General features: G+C 48.9%; 1 protein-coding gene across 2 annotated transcripts in view; it reads right to left on the reverse strand.

Annotated features, from left to right (window-relative positions):
* Nucleotides 1–363: 363 nt before the first annotated feature.
* Nucleotides 364–26,093, reverse strand: part of ZBTB34 (zinc finger and BTB domain containing 34) — a 47,547-nt gene continuing 21,817 nt past the window's right edge. For both annotated transcript variants that reach the window (XM_075579018.1, XM_075579019.1), the window contains exon 2: nt 364–7,147. In XM_075579018.1, coding sequence (XP_075435133.1) covers nt 5,636–7,147 — 1,512 coding nt within the window. In that variant the 3' untranslated portion in view covers nt 364–5,635. The remainder of the gene's footprint in view (nt 7,148–26,093) is intronic.

The raw sequence follows: 26,093 nt of genomic DNA on the forward strand, positions 1-26,093 counted from the left end.
AATATTGATATCACAAATCTAAAATAAAAATGAAAAAAAAAAAAAAATCAAACAATATAAGAGTAAAATATCATTTGAATAAATATATTTTTTAAATTCATGCTATAAAATAAAAATCGGCAATGGCAAGTTATGAGGTGTTAGAGCAGTGATGGGTAACTCCAGTCTTCAAGGGCCACCAACAGGTCAGGTTTTAAGGATATCCCTGCTTCAGCACAGGTGATGCAGTCTTTGACTGATGCAGGGATATCCTTAAAACCCGACCTGTTGGCGGCCCTTCAGGACTGGAGTTGCCCACCCCTGTGTTAGGGCATCTGTTTAGCTAGCTTGAGTTACTTCATACTGAAGTGTGGAGTCGTGAGGTTACCTGTTTGTATTGCAAGTTAACCCCTTCCAGTGCCAGGCTGGCGAGCAGCACTGCCATTCCACCTAGCACTGAAGGCATTAATAACACGGAAGTCATTCAAACTGTTCAAATATTTACAGTGAAAATAAAAATAAGGAGTACCAATAATAGGTAGATAAGTGATCAATCATCTCAGAACTATTTAGTGGAGTACAATCGCACAGCTGCTTTCAAGGACTTGCTTTTGCCTGAATGGGAGATTGCAGAGTGTGTACTAATGGAGTTACAACAATTCAGTTCAACAAGCATTATGCTTATGTCTGTATACAGCCATGTGTCTGTTTATAGATCTGGTTACCAGAACTGACAGTACATACAGTGTGAACAAAAAACTTGAGGTTATGAATGCTAAAATGTTACGACTAGATCGCAACGGCCCATTGAAAAATGAGAAGGCCCTTCAACAAGCGTACCCTTCTCCAGGACCAGAACTCTGCGCCAAAGCAGGAAACAAGTCTATTTAATACAGGTATGTACAAAACAATATACTTTGTTATAAGCATGGGCACCTCTTGACCGGCGAGTGCCAGCCACACAATGTGCCATTATGTAGCAACAAAGCCGTTACCGGACAATGTTAAGCGGTGTGTAAATATTGAACATTCTGAATGACTTTACTGAACTTGTATCCAGTCACTGAGTAATATGAAATCTATGGTTTATCAACAACTGAAGAGGCAAAGAATTTACACACGCAAATTTCCAAATACTTTCATATATAAAATTTAATAAATAATCCTAACCAGTCAAAAAGCACCATTCAAGGAGTAAAGTTCCCTTAGAAAATAGATTAGGGGGTTGCATATTTGAGTCCTTTTCAGTGGAGGTTGAGAGAACCCTTTCAGAAAAATGACACTAAATAATATCACAGTAAATATAGCAAAGTTATTGTAATTAAATACATGTTTCTTTTATGTAAAGCTCGTCCATGTAGCTCTCTCCCCAGCCCTTAATTTTTTTTTACATTTATTTTGCCTTTATTCGCCATACCTCAGCCTCAACGTGAAGAGAAAAATAGAAGAGCGCATTGGGCTAAGATTTTGGCTTAAAGAAAATCCCAAGCTCAAGTTAAACAAGCCATGGAAGAGGCTTCTCTTGTTGCATGTGAAAATCAGTTTCTGTCTACCAACCTATACAGAAACAAGGATCAGGCAGTGTACAAGTATCCATAACCAACCAGATGTGCTCTCCTGACAGAGCATTGCTGCTATAAACAATATTAGTGTATTTACAAAACCATGAGCCAATTGTGTATATACAGTCGCAGTAGAAGAAGTTGTATGGTACAGAATAGTTAAGGAAAACTAAAAGCCATTTGGAAACCACAAACTATAGCAAAAAAAAAAAAAAAAAAAAAAGGAGGAGGTTTTGTTTTCACAGTCTTGTCATTACAGGTTAAACATTTATTGGAGGAAATAAAAACAACCAAAAAGATATTCACTGTTTTTTTCACATTTGCCTATATGGATCTGATAAAATCTCATAAGGTAAGCTCAAGAAGAGACTCAATTATGAACAAGCTTATGTGGATTCAATATGTAGTTCACTGCTGTAAAATAGTCACTAAAAAGATCAGTCATATCTGCATTTAATATAAATGAAAAGTAACAGTATTGTACCGACCTAATACTGTACAGAAATGGTATCTGTACCCTTGAGGTTCATTAATTGTATACAGCATATTTTGCCTTTACAGACACGTAGAATGAATTCTGATGAAACCTTCTTATGCTAGAAGGGCTCACAACAATACTGCAGTGTATGAGCAAAGTAGTACTTTGTACGTTCACATCTACCATGGCATTTTATCTGACAAGGCACAAAATTATTTGCGGTTGCCAGGTTCTAGGGTTGTTTACACATTGTACCCCAATCCACTTCATCATGGAAAGGGCTTGCAATGAATTGCTTTGTAATGGGTTGAAGGCCCTCCTGGCATTGTAGTGGAGTGCAATGCTGAATGTGAATGAAATAATGCTGCACTACATGCATCCTTCAGTACTGTATCCTTTACAGTACTGTATTATGGCTTGATCATTCTTAACACTGCAAGCTAGTTAGTGGAAAGGGCACGCAATTAGTAGACCATTATGGGAGATAAAGGAATGCTGGAATGCCTAACCATACCCTTGTTCAGAAAGTTCATTTACAGCTGTACGGAAACGTGTGATTCTGAAACAGTACAATCAAAACAAGGTATTTTAATAGAATTTTCCTACTCTTTGGTAAACTCTAACCAGTTAATTAAATAAACACGTCCGTTTTGCTCTGTACTTGCATGAGGAGGCTTGCAAAATTGGCAGGCAAACAAAACGCAAGTACTTTAACATTAAAAAAAAATGTAATTATTCAATGGCAAACAGTATTCTTAAATAAATTGATGGCGCCATGATAAATCTGTCTTATACAGTAGTACGTTAGCATATGCCATTGAGGTCTATTCGGATACAAGAGAGGGAGAGAAAAAGAAAAAAAAAAAGAACCACTGATATCAGTAAGTTTCACATTTGTACAATAAACTGACCCAACTGATATTAAATTAGAAAGTAGCACCGCAATAAAAATAATAAAAAAAAATGATATGTTAAACTGGACATTTGGTTCCCACATGTAGTTTTCTATGAGGGACTTTTTTTTTTTTGTGTTAAATGCAGAAAATACCAGTTAGATCAGTCTTGTATTTAATTCCCACATCAAATGCAAATATATCCCTTGCAATTCCATCAAATAATGCACACTGAAGGGGCAGGGTAATTATGTTTAATGGGCTCTAACTCTAAGAAAAGCAGAAACATGTGTAGAAGTTCTGAAGCACAGTAAGAATGTCCCTGTCCTTCACAGGAGCTAGAACACTACCTATTATGCAGATTGATTGAACTATCTTAGATGGCCAGGCATATTCCTACAGTACAAATGAATGTATGTTCTGAAAACAGAATAAATAACAAACACCGCTACATTAAAAACAGTCTATAAAGTCTACAAAAGGAGGATCAAGAATCAGCACCACAAATTCCAGCATCCATCTCCCTTGCCTCCCAGGAACCAAGACATTCCCAGCTATAGTAAATATACTTCTGGTACCTGGTTTAAGAAGCAGAGCTGTACGTTCACTTTGAGAAAGTCAAAGTACAGTGAGAACTAGTCATCACTACTTGAAACCTTTTACTTTAAAAGCATTCAAAGCTGAAACATCCCTTACATTCATGTCATTAATATACAATATAACTTTATATGAATAGCTAATGTCATCAAAAGTCAAAACGACTAAACACCGCTTCATCACAGTTTAACACTTTGATTTCTCTGCAATGTGGAATAGGCTTTTAAATATTAACGGTTCTAGTTAAGAATTGGCTAAAAGAAATTCCTGTGAAAATAAGCAAATACGTAGGATTTTAAGTTATTATTCGTTTTTACAAGATTACGGACTAAAATAGGCCTAAACATTAGCCACTGAAGCATTTATACCTTTAAGCATTTATAATATAGACACGCTACAGAGAGCTAATTTTGCAAGTGCAGCATAAATGGATACATTTGCTTAGTGACAGACTAAGGCCGCGCTTATAGTGCCGGCGACGCGACGTCGCCCGAAAACAAATGCATTGCCGCAGCAGCGTGCGCTTATAGTAAGCGCGACGGCGACAATGCGACGTTGCGAAAACTGGTAGTCGGCAAAATTTGATTTTTCAAGGGCTGTCGTCTCATGCGACAGCCCTGGAACCAATCAAATGTCAGGAAACCTGCGACGCCGCCACCTGGCGAAATATAACTTTCGCCTGTGGTGACGGCACTACAGGCGCGGCCTAAGGCAGGAGTGGCCAAACCAAGTCCTCAAGGGCCACCAACAGGTCGGGTTTTAAGGATATCCCTGCCACAGCACAGGTAGCTCAATCAACGACCGCCACCTGTGCGGAAGCAGGGATATTCCCAATACCTGGCCTGTTGGTGGCCCTTGAAGACTGGCGGTGCCCACCCCTGAACTAAGGGGGTTTATTCAATAAAGTCAGATCCGGCCAACGGCAGTTGGCACTTCAGAGCCTTATTAAATATGCCCCCAGTGCCTGAAAAAGCAGCAGGTCTATTTAGCATGTCAAAGTACATTTTGTATACACGTATTTTAGATTGCCTTTCTCTATCCTGCACACCAGGTTCATAGCGAAATCCCCAAGCGCCTCTTTGGCTAAATACTGATGTATAAATATTTTCTTTCACAAGGTTTCTAAAATGACAAATTAAGTAGAAATAGCCGTGTTAGCCCAGTTGCGATAGTGCAGAGTTAATGAGTACTTTCGTATTAGGGGATACCTTTTTTTATTTGGACTAACAACCGATATTATAATACGAGCTTTTGAGCACTCGCTTTTCCTCAGGTCAGCGATACTGACCAATTGCTGACCTGAGGAAGAGAGAAAACTCGCTAAAGCTTGCCTTAGAATATCAATTATTCATCCAAATATAAAAAAAGGTATCAACCTAATACAAATTCCTTTCCTTCCAAATGTGCTGGGCCATTCTTCCCCAAATGAAACCAGTTATTTACTGTATATTCATTGATATCATTGTGCTTTTCATTAGGTATCCAGACCAGACCAATTTGCCATATCACAGATCTGGTAAAGGTATTGAATGGCTGTACATTTTTGATTTATTGCAACTCCCAATTCATGTGCTAAGTAGACCTGCACTTTTAAAATGCAATCATAGGTCTACAGAAACTCAAATGAACGACAATCAACTTCAATAGATGTTGAAACCCCCACCAGGGAGAGGAAGGACACACTACTTGCCTAATTACATTATTCTGCATAATTCAATACATTGCGTTGTTCCTATCAGCAAAGGCCACGTTTTCCTTTCCCTAATCTCCAAAGAACAGCAATTCATAAATCGTAGAAAAAGACAGGATTTCTACATTTCTCATTAAATAACACACTTTCATCTTGGTAAAAATAGCAACATTTACCGATACATTTCTCCTTTTGTCGCTTCTCCAGGAGTGCAATAGTACCCTGTCTCCTTAAAAAGGACAAATAATAAAAAAAAAAGGCAAAAAAATAAAAATAAAACGTTGTGTATTGCCAAGATATTTTAGAAAGTTCACCATATTACCAAGAGAGCCGCTTCCTCCATACTAAAGTGATTACCAAAGAAGCAAATAGCAAAAATATGCATGGATTAATAAGATTAATGTGCTTTATACAGCATGCACTTGGCATTTAGACGTTATTCAGGGGTGGTAGACACAGTGTGAATTTCAATGTTTGAATCCATATTTGTTTCAGGTGCTGAAGCATCGTTATCTTTTTGCTCCACAAATCCCTCTGTTCTTTCCGGCGATTCCATGCGGCTTCTGACTTCGGCCACGGCGGGGTGGTTTTTCCGTAAATGTTGATTCAGAGTGCCTTGGAAAGGAAAGCATTTGCCACACACCTCACATCGGAAAGGTTTGTCGTCTGTGTGGCCTCGTATGTGATATTCCAGTTGGTCTTTGCGTGTGTATTTCTTGCCACAAAACTTGCACACAAACGGGGTAATTCCCATGTGCAGTCGCATGTGCCTGTCGAGACTTCCTTTCTGGTTGAAGGTCTTGCCGCAGTAAATACAGATAAGTCTCTCGTTGTAGGGATGCCAGTAGCCCCTGGTGGTTCTTTCGCGTGGGCTGCTCTCATAACCTGGTGTGCTCACGACCTTTTCATTTTCGCTGCTGGGTATCACGTTCTGTATCTCGCCCGGCAAATGGGAAGCTCTCTTTTGCCGTACCCGTCCCCCTCTATAACAATTTAGCATCGACCTGGAAGGGCTGGAGTTGCTCATGCTTCCGAAAGGCTCGGATATGTTGGTGTTTTGGGAAGCAGCTTGTGAAAACGAATATGTGTGTTGCAAAACGGACCCGTAGGAGCCTACGTTCACAGTCACCACTTGCTCGCCATCAACCAATTCTGTGTGGTAACCATCATCCCCCAAGGAAGAGCTATCAGAGCAGCTGGGTCTGTCCGATTTCTCCGTTTTAACTTTGACTTCAGCGATCTGGTTCTCCCTAATCAGATCCCCTGGCTCAGGATCACATTCTACCTGAATCTCATGTTCTGAAATACTGCCGTTGCTGCCTCGGTCAGAGTGACCCTCTTCTTGCGTACGGTTACGCAGAGCTTTGTTGGGCAGTGCCTCCATCCTCAGATCGTTGCCTACAATGGACTGTCGCACTTTATTACAATATGGAGGCGATATCTCGACTGGGTTGGCAAAGTAACTGTCGTCTTTTACCCCGTTCTGATTTCCATGACCGTCTTCCCCATTGGCTGCGGTGGAATCAACACCTACGACACTAATTTTGGAGTGAATGCTCTCCAGTATCTGGGTACATTTGTCGATGACGCACTGCATTTGAAGAAAGCTGGCCGCGGTTAGGAAACTAACAACATCCTTTAGCTGCAAAGACATTCTTCCAGTGTAGCAAAATGAAAGTAACTGTTCGAAGACATTGGGGTTCTTGATCACCGATATGGATAAGCCACTCATGGTACTTAGGGCTGAATGGTCTCGGAAATAAGGGGAACTGGCAGCAAGAACAGCTTTGTGGGCTCTAAATGGTTGACCTTGAATATGGACGATGATGTCACACAGCTTTCCTTGCATGCGCAAGTCATTTAGTTGGTTCAGAACCGTGCTGCTGTACTCTGGCACATCAAATTGAATAAAGCTGCTGGCCTCCATGTTGTCTCTATGCACAGGTAACTGTGAAAAATAAAATAAATTTAGTTATTAACAAACACCAACAAAATGTTTAACCAACTTTAGTAACCATATACATTTTCGAATGATAACAATCTTGCTTAGAAAATTAGAGAGGAAAAAACACAATTGTTACACATTTTGCACAACGCCAACAATTCCTATGAAGCTAAATTATAATAAACCTCTGCAATTGATTTTTAATGGTTCTCTCTCCAGCTCTGTAGACTCAAGCCACAACTTAAACTTTCTCCCAGTCAGAATTAGCATTTCCATCCAACATTAGAGGAATATTTAACATCTTACATGCAGCATTATGTACAACTTGGGCTATTCTCCGTGCACTTCCAGCTCTCAAACCTTATTTTCTTCCAAGACAATATAATTTAAGATGTGACCCATACCCATGCTTGTTCTACAGTTACTTGTGTACTGATCAACTGCCTTGGGCAAAAGCCATAAAACCCTTCACTGGCAGAAGGACTTGCAATGCATTACTGGCAGCACAGAGATTAATAACGTTTAAGGCTACAGTCCCTGAATAAAAGCAGCTTTAGAGGAACAGAAGTTTAGTTACAACGAGCATTGCATATTACTACAAGTATCCCAATCACTGCATATTACTACAAGTATCCCAATCACTGCATATTACTACAAGTATCCCAATCACTGCATATTACTACAAGTATCCCAATCACTGCATATTACTACAAGTATCCCAATCACTGCATATTACTACAAGTATCCCAATCACTGCATATTACTACAAGTATCCCAATCACTGCATATTACTACAAGTATCCCAATCACTGCATATTACTACAAGTATCCCAATCACTGCATATTACTACAAGTATCCCAATCACTGCATGTACGATTCACAGAATCCAAGTTTTACGACAGCCAGTGAGAAATTATTTTTCTTCCTATTGGTATAGACCACGGGTGGGCAACTCCAGTCCTCAGGGGCCTCCAACAAGTCAGGTTTTCAGGATATCCCTGCTTCAGCACAGGTGGTGCAGTCGAAGACTGAGTCACTGGTTGAGCCGCCTGTGCTGATGCAGGGATATCCTGAAAACCTGAACTGTTGGTGGGCCTTGAGGACTGGCGTTGGCCGCCACATGCAGCATCTCCCATGACTGCGATTTAATGTATTCTACTCCATGTATATAGAGAACCCGTGCAGGTAATGACAAACAGGGCTATCGTGAAGTTCAACACATAAAATTAAATATCCATAATTAATTACGGTACACCCCACTGGCAATTTGGTTTTTCACCTAGAGTTGACTTATCTCTAAGACAAACAAACACTTGGGTGCACTTTTGGACCTCATAGCACCTTAAAGTAATGAAAGCAGCAGAACAAATCTTTAAAAAAAAACAAAAACAACTTACAACAGAGGAAAAGAAGTGTGGGGATAAACCAGATGACCAGGAATATTTAATATCACCGTTTGCGGTGTGCGTCAACGCTGAGCCCACACACAAAGGAGCTAGCTCAGTGATACTGCTGGTAAACAGGTTGGGGTCTATTGTTCCATTGTAGTGACACAGCCCTGCCTGCAGATAGAGGCAGAGAAGCAACACTGCCAGCTTCTTCATATTAGCCGATCTCATCCATCACAGAAGACAGGAAAAAAAGTACATTGGTATAACATTGCCAGATTTTCATCTGTTCTACTGCTCAAAGAGAACATCCCTATCCATAGTCGCCATAATGCTACCCACAGGTGAGCCAACTAGTCTGTAGGGAGAGGGAGCGGCTCAGTGAGTAGAGACACTGACTGCCACTGAGAGTTTGAAGCAGGGGAGCCTGGTTCAATTCCCGGTGTCGGCTCCTTGTGACCTTGGGCAAGTCACTTTATCTCCCTATGCCTTAGGCACCAAAAACATAGATTGTAATCTCCAAGGGGCAGGGACTTGTGCCTGCAAAATGTCTCTGTAAACCGCTACGTAAAACTAGCTGCGCTATACAAGAATATGCTATTATTATTACTACTTAAAAACAGTCTTATCTGGTTTCAGAACTACAAACGTTAAAGCATCCATATATTTGGGGCAGGATTTGGTATTCTAAAGAACGACAAAAACAGTAGGTCTTTCTAATTGCTTCCATTTGGCACAGTCACGAAAAGATGTTAAGCGTGACTTTCTACTGGAACGAACAGTAGTGTATGTAACTTGCTTCTGTAATGTATACTTAAACGTATAATGTTTCTTAATATTTTAAAAGGGGAGATCAATCCTAATCGCCACGTTGAGTGAAACGCAACAGAAGCTTTTTTTTGAAGTACGCTGCAGGCACACCCATAACTTCGGTCTATAAAACAGATATTTGTGTGTTGAGGTAATAGATCTTTATAGGCCCGGGATAGGTTACAGCTACTCTGGCCATTCGATTCATTTAGATTACTGCAGTTGGCAAAAAGTAGCATTCCATGCATCCCCAAAACAGCATTAAAGATGTTTTTCACAAATAGATACTTTATCAAATGCAAAAAAGGGTAATATAGAGCGTTTGTCAAGAAGAGAGGAATGTTTGAAGAGGGGGTTAATGGGGGAAGGAGGAGGACTAGTTGAGGGGGCCGGGGTAAGGAGAGATGGGGGGAAGGAAGGAGGTGTGGGTGTAATTTTACACATGACAATTCAAAGTATAACACCATTTTTTCCAATTCAATAAAAACAGCCCTATTTGAGACATGAGTTTATGTTGCAAACACTAATATATTTGACCTCTAAATGAGAAATGATTAGTCGGTGTACTAATATTCAACCATGTACAGTGTGCGTATTAACAACACTGACATAAATGCACAAGGTCTTTTCTTAAAACATTTATCTTTTGTTAACAATAAAAACGAATTGCTCTTGGGATGCTTTAACCAAGACCGAGTTTGCAAATCTACTGACGTGGGCGGAAATATTCTGGATTCTCTTGCAAAAAGTAGGTTAACAAGAATCAAAGGGAGAATACATTGTATATGTTTTTCTAAGCAGTCATTGATATTCATGAAGAGAAGACCTCCACTCAATTTAAATTCAGGCGTTCTCGCTGCATTCATGCATTTGTATGTGTGTCAAAGGAAATATTTTAGCTGCTGTATTAATGCATTCATAGTTTATAGAAACACTGTTTTTCTGAAATTCCGGTAGCTGCATTAAAAAAAAGCATATAAACAATGTTTTTTTAATTTTAAATGGTATATTGTTTCTTACACAATCAATTGAATTTAAGAAGACTTGGCACCAACACAATCGTTTAGGAGTGCTTTGATGGCGCTTCATTGAGAAAGACACGACAAAATGTACAATAGAAGCAGTAAATATAAAATCGGTGAGCATACGTTTTTCAGGTATTATATAAGTGGCCTAATTCCTCATTACCTTTCATATGCAACACATGACAAAGTCTAATGCTGGGGTAACCAACGGCAGTCCTCAAGAACCACCAACAGGTCAGGTTTCCAGGATATCCCTGCTTCAGCACAGGTGACGCAATCAGTCCCTGCTTCAATACAGGTGGCTCAGAGTCTTCAACTGAGCCACCTGTGCTGAAGCAGGGGTATCCTGAAAACCTGACCTTGTTGGTAGCTCTTGAGCACTGGAGTTGGTTACCCCATGCCTAATAGCTACACAATGCTTGTTAACATGGAGGGATTTTTGAATGGTAAAGCATGTTCTACCCCGACCCGCCCATCCCAGTATGGTTTACCCCCCCCGCCCCTCCCCCCGCAAAAAAAATACAATCATAAGAAACTGCACTAGTACAGTCCGGTTAGATTTACCATGAAACAGAGTTCTCACATTATTAACCCTTTGTGGACAAATCACCTGTAGTGGTCTGACAATGTAGTTACAGAATCACTTGACGGGACAGGAGCAATAATAATCAGAAAGCAACATATTACCTGAATTTCCCTCTCTGAAATTCCCTACCACGCGCGGACTCTCCCCCAGCTTTCAGAAAGGTATATTTATATAGACAGACATATCTCCATCTCCTCCATCATCATCACCCCCCCCCCCCCAAAAAAAAAAACCTTATTGGGACCAGCTGTGTGGCTGGACCAATCTCTGCGCTATGTAACATCACCTAACTTCCTCACCCTCGAGCTGGTCCATACTCCATCCTAATGTATACGCCATCCCACAATGAGCAGCCACACCTTTTTGTTTCAACATTGTCTCTCATACCCTCGTGTAAGCTCTCACGGCAGGGCCCTCATTGCCTTCTGTATCGGTTTGTCCTTATTTGTACGCAACTTTGTTTATCGGAGAGGGAGCGGCTCAGTGAGTAAAGACACTGGCTGGCACTGTGTTTGAAGCAGGGGAACCTGGTTCAATTCCCGGTGTCGGCTCCTTGTGACCTTGGGCAAGTCACTTTATCTCCCTGTGCCTCAGGCACCAAAAACATAAGATTGTAAGCTCCACGGGGCAGGGACCTGTGCCTGCAAAATGTCTCTAAATGCACGTAAAACTAGCAGCGCTATACAAGAACATGCTATTATTATTATTATTATGTAATTATCAAATCTCTGTTCCCCATTGTACCGAGCCGTGAAATGTTGGCGCTTTACAAATAAGAGATGAGAATAAAGTTGCGCACATAAAAATAGGGTTTATTAAAGCAGCCATGCAAATGATATACAAAACCTTCCACTAGCTGTTCTTAAAGCATAGATTTGTTGCAGGCAAATGAACCAGTCATTTAGTATATGAACCAGTCATTTCTTTGAAAATGTATCTTATACTATATTAGTGAAAGCACTGTATGTTTGTTTGCCTGCCTGCCTGCCTGCATGCATGCCTGCCTGCTGGATGTCCGGTGTCCCTAGCGGCAATCTCATTGGTCCCTTGGCCCGCCCGCCCCCGCACACCTCTCATTGGCCTCACACCACCCCCTTGGCCCGCCCCCCACACCTCTCATTGGCCTGAGGCGGAGTGACGGGCCAAAGGTCCAAAAAAATAAAAAAACACACACACACACACACACACACACACACACACACACACACACACACACACACACACACACACACACACACACACACACACACACCTCTCTCCCCTCTCCAAATCACCTTTTCCCCCTCCCCAGCGGCATCACCTCTTCCCCCTCCCCAGCGGCATCACCTCTTCCCCCTCCCCAGCGGCATCACCTCTTCCCCCTCCCCAGCGGCATCACCTCTTCCCCCTCCCCAGCTGCATCACCTCTTCCCCCTCCCCAGCGGCATCACCTCTTCCCCCTCCCCAGCGGCATCACCTCTTCCCCCTCCCCAGCGGCATCACCTCTTCCCCCTCCCTAGCGGCATCACCTCTCCCCGCTCCAAATCACCTCTCCCCGCTCCAAATCACCTCTCCCCGCTCCAAATCACCTCTCCCCGCTCCAAATCACCTCTCCCCGCTCCAAATCACCCCTCCCCGCTCCAAATCACCTCGCTTCCCGCCTCCCCGCTCCAAATCACCTCGCTTCCCGCAGCTGCCACGCGGCGCGTAAGATGGCGGACCCCCTTCCTCCGCTCCAAATCACCTCTCCCCGCTCCAAATCACCTCTCCCCGCTCCAAATCACCCCTCCCCGCTCCAAATCACCTCGCTTCCCGCCTCCCCGCTCCAAATCACCTCGCTTCCCGCAGCTGCCACGCGGCGCGTAAGATGGCGGACCCCCTTCCTCCCTCGCGGCGCCGAGTCAGACGGTGGCGGCGCCCGGAAGTACAGGTAGGTGTCGCTCCCCACCTCCGGCGCCAAACGGAACTGAGAAAGGGCGCATCAACTGAGGTGTGTGTGTGTGTGTGTGTGTGTGTGTGTGTGTGTGTGTGTGTCACTGTCCACTGCCCCCCCCTCCTATCCACTGCCCCCCCCTCCTGTCCACTGCCCCCCCCTCCTGTCCACTGCGTCCCCCCTCCTGTCCACTGCGTCCCCCCTCATGTCCACTGCGTCCCCCCTCCTGTCCCCCCTCCTGTCCACTGCCCCCCCCCCTCCTGTCCACTGCCCCCCCCCTCCTGTCCACTGCCCCCCCCCTCCTGTCCACTGCCCCCCCCTCCTGTCCACTGCCCCCCCCTCCTGTCCACTGCCCCCCCTCCTGTCCACTGCCCCCCCCCTCCTGTCCACTGCCCCCCCCCCCCCTCCTGTCCACTGCCCCCCCCCCCTCCTGTCCACTGCCCCCCCCTCCTGTCCACTGCGCCCCCCCTCCTGTCCACTGCGCCCCCCCCCTCCTGTCCACTGCCCCCCCCCCCTCCTGTCCACTGCCCCCTCCCTCCTGTCCACTGCCCCCCCCCTCCTGTCCACTGCCCCCCCCCCCTCCTGTCCACTGCCCCCCCCCCCTCCTGTCCACTGCCCCCCCCTCCTGTCCACTGCCCCCCCCTCCTGTCCACTGCCCCCCCCTCCTGTCCACTGCCCCCCCCCTCCTGTCCACTGCCCCCCCCTCCTGTCCACTGCCCCCCCCCTCCTGTCCACTGCCCCCCCCCTCCTGTCCACTGCCCCCCCCCTCCTGTCCACTGCCCCCCCCCTCCTGTCCACTGCCCCCCCCCTCCTGTCCACTGCCCCCCCCCTCCTGTCCACTGCCCCCCCCCCTCCTGTCCACTGCCCCCCCCCCTCCTGTCCACTGCCCCCCCCCCCCTCCTGTCCACTGCCCCCCCCCTCCTGTCCACTGCCCCCCCCCCTCCTGTCCACTGCCCCCCCCCCTCCTGTCCACTGCCCCCCCCCCTCCTGTCCACTGCCCCCCCCCCCCTCCTGTCCACTGCCCCCCCCCCCTCCTGTCCACTGCCCCCCCCCCCTCCTGTCCACTGCCCCCTCCCCCTCCTGTCCACTGCCCCCTCCCTCCTGTCCACTGCCCCCTCCCTCCTGTCCACTGCAGGAAATGCAGGGGGAGGAATCCATGCCTTTGAGGCGCCCCCCCCCCTCCCTTTGACGCCCCCCCCCCTCCCTTTGACGCCCCCCCCCTCCCTTTGACGCCCCCCCCTCCCTTTGACGCACGCACGCACACACTGACTGACGCGCACACAAAGCCTGACTGACGCACGCACACACTGACTGAGGCACACACTGACTGTGTGTGCGTCAGTCAGTCTGTGTGTGTTTGTGTTTCTGCCTCAGACTCACTGACGCGCGAGCAAACACACAGTGACTGACGCACACACGCTACATGAAGCTGTAAAGGAGGGAGGGAGGGGGGGGACTGGATTGATGTGAATGGGGGACAAACAGAGAGAGGGGGGGAGGAGAGAGAGGAACGGGAACATTACATCCCGGGCAACGCCGGGTCTCTCAGCTAGTAGATCTCTAAAGCGCTGTACACACCGTTACATGGAGAAGAGACATGGTGTTTTGAAAGCTCTTTAAACTCCCTCTTCTACTATATATTTGTGAAATCACTGTATGTCTGCGTCCCAAGGGTCAATCGCATTGGACCTTGGGCCTGTCACTCCTGCTCAGGCCATGCCCGCCCCCGCACACCTCTCATTGGCCTACGTCCAACACCAATGCCACACTGTCCCACCCCTCACTGACTCTCATTGGCCTGCGTCCAATGCCCGCCCCCGCACACCTCTCATTGGCCTGCGTCCCACCCCTCACTGACTCTCATTGGCCTGCGTCCAATGCCCGCCCCCGCACACCTCTCATTGGCCTGCGTCCCACCCCTCACTGACTCTCATTGGCCTGCTTTTCACAGCTATCAAAACCTTCACGTCTGCTACCACAGACTGCCGAATCAGGTACAGCAGTGTTTCCCAAACTGTGCGCCGCTTGGCTAGAGGGGCGCCGCGATCAGGGCCGCCAGCAGCGGGAAACAAGGGCTGCTAGCTCATTAAAAAAAAAAAAAAAAAAACCTCTGAGGGGAAGCAGAGGAGCGGTCACGTGACCGCTCCCATCCAATGGGGCTGCAGCCTGCCCGGCATTGCAACTGCAGAGCCACCAGACAGCACCAAGGTGTGTGTGTGTGTGTGTGTGTGTGTGTGTGTGTGTGTGTGTGTGTGTGTGTGTGTGTGTGTGTGTGTGTGTGTGAAAAACGGGCTGCAGGGTGTGTGTGTGTATATATGTGTGGTGTGTGTGTATATATGTGTGGTGTGTGTGTGTATGTATATATGTATATATGTGTGTGTATGTATGTGTGGTGTGTGTGTGTGTGTATATATATATATATATATATATATATATATATATAATGTGTGGTGTGTATATGTGTATGTGTGGTGTATATATATGTGTGGTGTGTGTGTGTGTGTATGTATGTATATATAGATATATATATATATGTGTGTGTGTGTGTGTGTGTGTGTATATATGTATGTGTGGTGTATATGGATGTGTGTGATGTGTGTGTGGTGTGTGCGTGTGAATATATTTATCAAAGTTGCACAATGTTAATAAATAATTTATTCTCACATGTCTTTTTTTTTTTCATTTTTAAATATTATATAATGTACGTACACACACACACACACACACACACACACACACACACACACACACACACACACACACACACACACACACACACACACACACACACACACACACACTGACAGCTACCAAGTGACAAACACACACACACACACACACACACACACTGACAGCTACCAAGTGACAAACACACACAGTGATACCCGCCTACCAAGCGCGCTTGCTGTCTCCTCTGCCAGGCAGCGCTGATTACAGATGCAGGGGCTTTGTGCATCTGTTCAGCCCGGCTCAGCGACGCTGAGAGAGGGAGGCCCGGCGCGCACGCTGGAGGAGCAGCACCGGGAGACTGAGAGAGAGAGTGAGGTCAGAGAGAGAGTGATGTCAGAGAGAGAGAGAGAGTGAGGTCAGAGAGAGAGAGAGAGAGAGAGGTCAGAGAGAGAGAGTGAGGTCAGAGAGAGAGAGAGGTCAGAGAGAGAGAGTGAGGTCAGAGAGAGAGAGTGAGGTCAGAGAGAGAGTGAGGTCAGAGAGAGAGAGAGGGAGGTCAGAGAGAGTGTGAGGTCAGAGAGAGAGAGAGAGAGGTCTGAGAGAGAGAGAGAGTGAGAGAGAGTGAGGTCAGAGAGAGAGAGAGTGAGGTCAGAGAGAGAGTGAGGTCAGAGAGAGTGAGGTCAGAGAGAGAGAGTGAGGTCAGAGAGAGTGAGAGTGTGTGAGGGAGACACCAACTGCGCACTGCAACTGTTAGGTATGTATATACACCTTTGTTTTTACTTTGGGCGCCGCGTAAAAATCCTGATCGCCTTGGGGAGCCTTGAAAAAATTCTGATTGCCTTGGGGAGCATTGAACCGAAAAAGTTTGGGAACCACTGAGGTACAGAATCTACACACAACGCACAAACACAGCACACACACACACATTCACACAACACCAAACACTGCAGACTGCCTCTTCAAACCCCCCCTCCCCTCCACGCCACACATCTCCCTCCCGCAACCGGACCGCGAGGCCGCGGCCTCCACTCACACACCATGGCAACGATGTCCCTCCCCCTATCCCGCTACCTCACACAGTGTAGCTCCCGCGAACCGCACAGCACGCCACATCTCCTGCACCTCACACAGCTCCCTACCGCAACCGGACCGCGAGGCCCCCTACCCCGCTACACCATGCCACCAATGTCCCTCCCCCTATCCCGCTACCTCACACAGTGTAGCTCCCGCGGACCGCACAGCACGCCTCACATCTCCTGCACCTCACACATCTCCCTCCGCAACCTGACCGCGAGGCCCCCTACCCCGCTACACCATGCCACCAATGTCCCTCCCCCTATCCCGCTACCTCACACAGTGTAGCTCCCGCGAACCGCACAGCACGCCTCACATCTCCTGCACCTCACACATCTCCCTACCGCAACCGGACCGCGAGGCCCCCTACCCCGCTACACCATGCCACCAATGTCCCTCCCCCTATCCCGCTACCTCACACAGTGTAGCTCCCGCGGACCGCACAGCACGCCTCACATCTCCTGCACCTCACACATCTCCCTCCGCAACCGGACCGCGAGGCCCCCTACCCCGCTACACCATGCCACCAATGTCCCTCCCCCTATCCCGCTACCTCACACAGTGTAGCTCCCGCGGACCGCACAGCACGCCTCACATCTCCTGCACCTCACACATCTCCCTACCGCAACCGGACCGCGAGGCCCCCTACCCCGCTACACTATGCCACCAATGTCCCTCCCCCTATCCCGCTACCTCACACAGTGTAGCTACCGCGGACCGCACAGCACGCCTCACATCTCCTGCACCTCACACATCTCCCTCCGCAACCGGACCGCGAGGCCCCCTACCCCGCTACACCATGCCACCAATGTCCCTCCCCCTATCCCGCTACCTCACACAGTGTAGCTCCCGCGAACCGCACAGCACGCCTCATCTCCTGCACCTCACACAGCTCCCTACCGCAACCAGACCGCGAGGCCCCCTACCCCGCTACACCATGCCACCAATGTCCCTCCCCCTATCCCGCTAGCTCACACAGTGTAGCTCCCGCGAACCGCACAGCACGCCTCACATCTCCTGCACCTCACACATCTCCCTACCGCAACCGGACCGCGAGGCCCCCTACCCCGCTACACCATGCCACCAATGTCCCTCCCCCTATCCCGCTACCTCACACAGTGTAGCTCCCGCGGACCGCACAGCACGCCTCACATCTCCTGCACCTCACACATCTCCCTACCGCAACCGGACCGCGAGGCCGCAACCTACACTCACACACCATGGCAACGATGTCCCTCCCCCTATCCCGCTACCTCACACAGTGTAGCTCCCGCGAACCGCACAGCACGCCACATCTCTTGCACCTCACACAGCTCCCTACCGCAACCGGACCGCGAGGCCGCGGCCTACACTCACACACCATGGCAACGATGTCCCTCCCCCTATCCCGCTACCTCACACAGTGTAGCTCCCGCGGACCGCACAGCACGCCTCATCTCCTGCACCTCACACAGCTCCCTACCGCAACCGGACCGCGAGGCCGCGGCCTACACTCACACACCATGCCACCAATGTTCCTCCCCCTATCCCGCTACCTCACACAGTGTATGACAACACCTACCACTGGAAATCAGATGTTCGTTGAAATAAAATATGTTTTCCTAACTATTTTACTGTCTGTATAATGTACACAACACTCACCCACACAAAACCCCCTCATACACACACACACACACACACACACACACACACACACGCAAACATCCTGTCATTCTATGCCACACACTACACTCAAAAACATGCCATTTTTAACATGTGTATGACCAACAACACGCACTCACACACGTCACACACACAACATGCCTCATACACACACACACGCCATCACACACCAGCAACACACACACATGCTCTCACACACACCACACACCATGCCACCGATGTCACTCCCGCTATCCCGCTACCTCACACACTCTACCTCCCGCGGAACAACCAGCACGCCTGACATCTCCTGCACCTCACACATCTCCCTCCGCAACCGGACCGCGACGCCGCGGACTACAGTCAAACAGCATGCCACCAATGTCACTCCCGCTACCTCACACACTGTATGACAACACCTACCACTGAAACTCAGCTGTTCCTTACAATAAAATATGTTTTCCTAACAATTTCACTGTCTGTATAATTTATTCTAAAACACTTCTCACACCACCACTCACACACAACACTCACCCACACAAAACCCCCTCATACACACACACACACACACACACACACACACACACACAAACATCCTGTCATTCTATGCCACACATAACAACAAATCACACCTCACCTTCACCCTCATAATACACACACTACACTCAAAAACATGCAATTTACAACATGTCTATGACCAACAACACGCACTCACACACGTCACACACACAACATGCGTCATACACACACACACATGCCATCACACACGCCACATACACACATGCTCTCACACACACCACACACCATCACACACAACACACACACAAATACACAAACACATGCACACACACACGCACTCAGCAACGCCACACGCCCTCAACCACGCAACACACGTACTCACACACACACACCAACCTCCTCTGCTGATACAACACACAAAACAACACTTCAACATAACCTTAACTACCACACACAACACAACCACCACTAAACAAACACACACACCCAACCCACTGTTCCAATTACCTACCCTTCACCATACACACTACACTGAATACAATGCACATTTACACGTCTCACCACCCACTCCCATTGCACATCAACATCCCACCACACACAAACATTAACAACAACACAACACCTCCGCTACTAACACACCTAGCACAATAAATCACCTCTTCCTTTCAATAACATATTTTACACAAAACATTACTATTTACACATCTGTCTAATTTATTGCACACAAACACTCAACTAACCAACACTGACACACACACTCACACACCACACACTCACTATCACATCACACACTCACTCATCCACACACACACCCCACACAATCAACAATCACACACAATAATTACATACACACACTATTCTGCCACACACACAGCCAACATTAACACAAAACAAAAACACACACAACATTTCAACACCTACACAAACGCACACCAAACACAAATAAATACCCCTCACCTCACACAGTGTAGCTCCCGCGAACCGCACAGCACGCCTCACATCTCCTGCACCTCACACATCTCCCTACCGCAACCGGACCGCGAGGCCCCCTACCCCGCTACACCATGCCACCAATGTCCCTCCCCCTATCCCGCTACCTCACATGAGTGAAGATATACTTCACAAAGCACAGAGACACAACCCATCACTCAATGTTACCTTTTCACCTGACATTTTCAACGAGGTACTCATATTGTTAGAAGATACATGTCTCTCTATCAATAACAAAACACTACTTCAATTAGGTCTAGAAGCTCCCCAACGTCATCATCACGATGTACTCAATACAGACCTTATGCGAGAGAAACAATACAATATTTCCATACTACAAGAATATGTTGCCACAAGAAAACCAATGTTAATTCCACAACAACTTAACACCTATGACAACATCATGCAGCACATAAACAACGAACAAGGTGCAATCCTGTTTCTTGATGCTCCAGGTGGAACAGGCAAAACATTTCTCATAAATTTACTCCTTGCAGAAATAAGAATGCACAATCATGTTGCACTTGCACTTGCATCATCTGGCATTGCAGCCACTCTTATGGATGGAGGAAGAACTGTGCACTCAGCTCTTAAATTACCACTAAACATTGCTCATGAAGAAAACCCAACATGTAATATTACCAAGACATCTGGCCAAGCCCGTGTTCTTCAAATTTGCAAACTTATTGTTTGGGATGAGTGTACCATGGCGCATAAAAAAGCACTTCAAGCCCTTAATAGAACCTTGCTAGACTTGCGTAACAATAAACAAATAATGGGTGGTGCTGTCATTCTTTTAGCTGGTGATTTCAGACAAACACTTCGTCATACCACGATCCACACCAGCAGACGAACTTCATGCATGCCTTAAATCCTCTATTTTATGGCGACATGTCAAACATTTTCCATTAACAACCAATATGCGAGTCCAACTTCTCGGCCACTCAAATGAACAACTTTTTGCACACACACTTCTTCAAATAGGTGAAGGCACTTTACCTACTGACTTAACATCAGGTGAAATTGCTTTTCCCACACATTTTTGTCACATGATGACATCACTTGAAGATCTCATACATCACGTCTATCCAAATCTCTTACACAATTACACAAACCACCAGTGGCTCTGTGAAAGAGCCATCCTTGCTGCCAAAAATACTTCTGTCAATGACATCAATCATCAAATTCAAGACATTATTCCAAACACAATTACTCAATACAACTCAATCGATACAGTTGTGGATTGCGATGAAGCCGTTAACTATCCACCTGAATTCCTACACTCCCTCGAACCATCAGGGATGCCACCACATCATCTTCGCCTCAAAGTTGGAGCACCCATCATGCTACTTCGCAACCTACACACACCTAACCTTTGTAATGGAACCAGACTGTGCATAAAAACATTGATGCCCAACCTAATTGAAGCTACTATCTTAACTGGCAACGCCAAAGGCCAAGATGTCTTCATCCCCCGCATTCCACTCATTCCTACAGACATGCCTTTTACTTTCAAACGGCTACAGTTCCCCATCAAACTAGCTTTTGCTATCACCATTAACAAAGCACAAGGACAATCTATAAAGTGCACTGGTATCAACTTAGAATCACCATGTTTCTCCCACGGCCAGTTATATGTTGCGTGCTCTAGAGTTGGATCCCCCCAACAATTGTACATCTTTGCTCCAACTGGAACTACCAAAAATGTCGTTTACAAACAAGCATTACAATGAACATTGACTTTCCTCAATTTCCATGAACTCTACATATTGCCATAAGAAATTACAAAAAAATGAAAGACACTCAATACACTACTGTCATCTTTTATTACTACATTATTTTACAACACACACTTTAACATTACATCAAATACACTCCTCTCAACAATGGACATTCACATCTTTCAAGAAGCATTTCCAACAATAACATTTTCAAAAATAACTACCGTAACAACTAACATACACTTCAAACATTTGCCCTCATATACATGTGCTTTCTACTACTGTTGATTTACAAACACAATTCTAACTAATATTACATAACATTGGCATCACATTACAACTTTCACATACAACATTTACACATACTTATTCACACTTCACATCCCGGGCAACGCCGGGTTTCTCAGCTAGTATACTATATTAGTGAAAGCACTGTATGCCTGCATGTCCGGTGTCCCTAGGGGAAATCTCATTGGTCCCTTGGGCAGCCCCCGCACACCTCTCATTGGCCTGAGGCGGAGTGACTGGTCAAAGGACACACAGGGACACACACACAGGGACACACACACAGGGACACACACACAGGGACACACACACACAGGGACACACACACACAGGGACACACACACACAGGGACACACACACACAGGGACACACACACACAGGGACACACACACACAGGGACACACACACACAGGGACACACACACACAGGGACACACACACACAGGGACACACACACACAGGGACACACACACACAGGGACACACACACACAGGGACACACACACACACACAGTAGGGGGGGGGGGTGTACATTAGCAGCATGCATAACCCGGGGGTGGGGCTTACATACCCGCCGGTCCCGGAGCCTCCGCCTCTTCTTCCCCGAACATCAGCCTCCACACCCGCGCGCACCTCCTCCTCTCCGTGTCTCCCGCGCTTTCAGCCCCCCCCCGGCGCCGCTACAGTCAGCAGGGGAGCGAGTGCCCGGGACACAGCGGGGGAGCGGCCACAACAAGCTGCCTCCCGCCTCAGATCCACGTGGGAGCTTCCGGACGGGTGAGTGAGCGGCCTTCACCTCCCCTCACCCAACAATCACCCCCCTTCACCCACCCCTCACCTCCCCTCACCCACCCCCCTTCACCTCCCCTCACCCACCCCCCTTCACCTCCCTTTTCCTCCCCTCCACCCCCTCCCCCCCCCCCCAGCGCCGCTACAGTCATTGGCGGAGCGAGTGCCCGGGACACAGCGTGGGAGCGGCCACAACAAGCTGCCTCCCGCCTCAGATACACGTGGGAGCTTCCAGACGGCTGAGGGAGCTGCCGGACGGGTGATGGAGCTGCCGGACGGGTGAGGGAGCGGACAGGTGAGTGAGCGGCCGGACGGGTGAGGGAGCGGCCTTCACCTCCCCTCACCCACCCCTCACCTCCCCTCCACCCCCCCCCTTCACCTCCCCTCCACCCCCCCCCTTCACCTCCCCTCCCACCCCCCCTCCACCCCCCCCCCTTCACCTCCCCTCCACCCCCCCCCTCACCTCCCCTCCACCCCCCCCCTTCACCTCCCCTCCACCCCCCCCCCCCTTACCTCCCCTCCACCCCCCCCCTTCACCTCCCCTCCACCCCCCCCCTTCACCTCCCCCTCACCCCCCCCCCTTCACCTCCCCTCCACCCCCCCCCCTTCACCTCCCCTCCACCCCCCCCCCTTCACCTCCCTCCACCCCCCCCCTTCACCTCCCCTCCACCCCCCCCCCCCTTCACCTCCCCTCACCCACCCCTCACCTCCCTCCACCCCTCCTCCACCCCCCCCTTCACCTCCCCTCCACCCCCCTTCACCTCCCCCCTTCACCTCCCCTCCACCCCCCCCCCTTCACCTCCCCTCCACCCCCCCCCTTCACCTCCCCTCCACCCCCCCCCCTTCACCTCCCCTCCACCCCCCCCCCCCCTTCACCTCCCCTCCACCCCCCCCCCCCTTCACCTCCTCCACCCCCCCCCCCCCTTCACCTCCCCTCCACCCCCCCCCCCCTTCACCTCCCCTCCACCCCCCCCCCCCTTCACCTCCCCTCCACCCCCCCCCCCCTTCACCTCCCCTCCACCCCCCCCCCCCCCTTCACCTCCCCTCCACCCCCCCCCCCCTTCACCTCCCCTCCACCCCCCCCCCCCTTCACCTCCCCCCACCCCCCCCCCTTCACCTCCCCTCCACCCCCCCCCCTTCACCTCCCCTCCACCCCCCCCCTTCACCTCCCCTCACCCACCCCTCACCTCCCTCCACCCCTCCCCCTTCACCTCCCCTCCACACCCCCCCTTCACCTCCCCTCCACCCCCCCCCCCCCTTCACCTCCCCTCCACCCCCCCCCTTCACCTCCCCTCCACCCCCCCCCCCTTCACCTCCCCTCCACCCCCCCCCTTCACCTCCCCTCCACCCCCCGCCTTCACCTCCCCTCCACCCCCCCCCGCCTTCACCTCCCCTCCACCCCCCCCGCCTTCACCTCCCCTCCACCCCCCGCCTTCACCTCCCCTCCACCCCCCCCGCCTTCACCTCCCCTCCACCCCCCCCGCCTTCACCTCCCCTCCACCCCCCCCCCACGCCCCCCCTTCACCTCCCCTCCACCCCCCCCTTCACCTCCCCTCCACCCCCCCCTTCACCTCCCCTCCACCCCCCCCCTTCACCTCCCCTCCACCCCCCCCCTTCACCTCCCCCCCCACCCCCCCCCCTTCACCTCCCCTCCACCCCCCCCCCCCTTCACCTCCCCTCCACCCCCCCTTCACCTCCCCCCCTTCCCACCACCTCCCCCCCTTCCCACCACCTCCCCCCCTTCCCACCACCTCCCCCCCTTCCCACCACCTCCCCCCCTTCCCACCACCTCCCCCCCACCCCCTCTCCTCCCCCCCACCCCCTCTCCTCCCCCCCACCCCCTCTCCTCCCCCCCACCCCCTCTCCCACCACCTCCCCCCCACCCCCTCTCCCACCACCTCCCCCCCACCCCCTCTCCCACCACCTCCCCCCCACCCCCTCTCCCACCACCTCCCCCCCACCCCCCCATCCTCACACACATGTATACACACACACGTATACACACATACAATGTATACACACAAACATGTATTCACACACACACTATCCCCAGCACCACCACATCAGCACACCGGTATGCCCCCCCAGCACACTGGCATTCTCGCCTCCCCACCATTCCCAGCCCCCATCAACACCATCAGCACCCACACATCGCCACCTTTGCACCTCCCCCATCGGCACACCCACATCCGCACCCTCACATCAGCACCAAACCCTCCCAAATCAGCACACCAATACAATCACCATCAGTACAGCCACAGCAGCACTACCACCGCACATGGGCCGCGTGGACCACTCCCCACCCAAATGCCACACCCACACCACAAACATCCCGGGCAACGCTGGGGCTCTCAGCTAGTTACATATATAGAGAACACACAAACCTTTGAGGTGTCAAAATGTAGAACAAATTTAGTAACAGTCACGCGGTTGATATTGCAGTGCTCTCATCTTGGGTACCCTCTCTAAGGCTGTGCTTATAGTACTGGCTGCAGCGACAACGACACGTGACCCCATGCGTCGCTTTAGCGAAAGTTGCACTCTGGTGTGCGATGTCGCTGGAGGCAAGGGGCTATGTGATTGGCTGCTGCCAGTCACGTGGTGCGGCTGTCTCTGGAAATCTCAAAATCTTGACTACAGTGATTTTGGTAGCAGTGACGTCACACGTCGCCTCTGTAGCCAGTACTATAAGCGCAGCCTAAGTAGCTCCAGGAGTGACGGAACATTTACAGTATTGTAATAATCATGTGCAGTACTGTATGTGTGCTTGTGAATGTAAAAAAAGGTATGAAATCTAATACAAGAAACACTATCCCAGAAATGGGCTACACCTTTGATCAATAGTGCATCTATAACTATAGATGGTGTATTTCTATTATAAAGCACTCACACTTGTTGACCTATTGGCTTTTTATGCCATGACAAAGGCAGTCTGCATGAACGTAAACCATGAGACAATTCCCAGACAGTAAAACAAATTGAGTGTACATTAAGTTACAGGTCACGTGTGACAATTTAAGAACTGAAATGTCAAAGCAATAATATAATGCCACGTGCCTACGCAAGGTGATCTTTATTTTTTCCCGCAGAGGGGAAAATCTACTTGCTGATCAGTAACCTAAAACTTCCCCGATAGCAAAACATTATTTAATTCTTCACTTGTAAACGGTGCATGCAACCAATTACTGTACTGTATAATACGTGGCAGACAACTCAGGCAGTTAAAAGGGGTTAACAGAGCCCTTACATCATTTTAGTTTACTATTACAAAATACAATTCTCCTTACATAATGTGTTTTTACGTATACAGGTAGTCCTCGCTATCCAACGTTTCACTTTACAACGAATGGCATATCCAACGCTCTACAATGCCACCCTATGGGCGTTTTTTCGACGCTCACTGCCACTGATTAACATGGGACTCACTTTACAACGGTTTCACTATCCAACGCTACTTCCAGAACAGATTCCGTTGATAACCGAGGACTGCCTGTACAAGGATTTAAGAGGGCAGTAGATTTGGATGAGATCCAAACCGTTTTT

This window comes from Ascaphus truei, chromosome 21 (genome assembly GCF_040206685.1).
Source record: "Ascaphus truei isolate aAscTru1 chromosome 21, aAscTru1.hap1, whole genome shotgun sequence".
Classification (NCBI taxonomy): domain Eukaryota; kingdom Metazoa; phylum Chordata; class Amphibia; order Anura; family Ascaphidae; genus Ascaphus; species Ascaphus truei.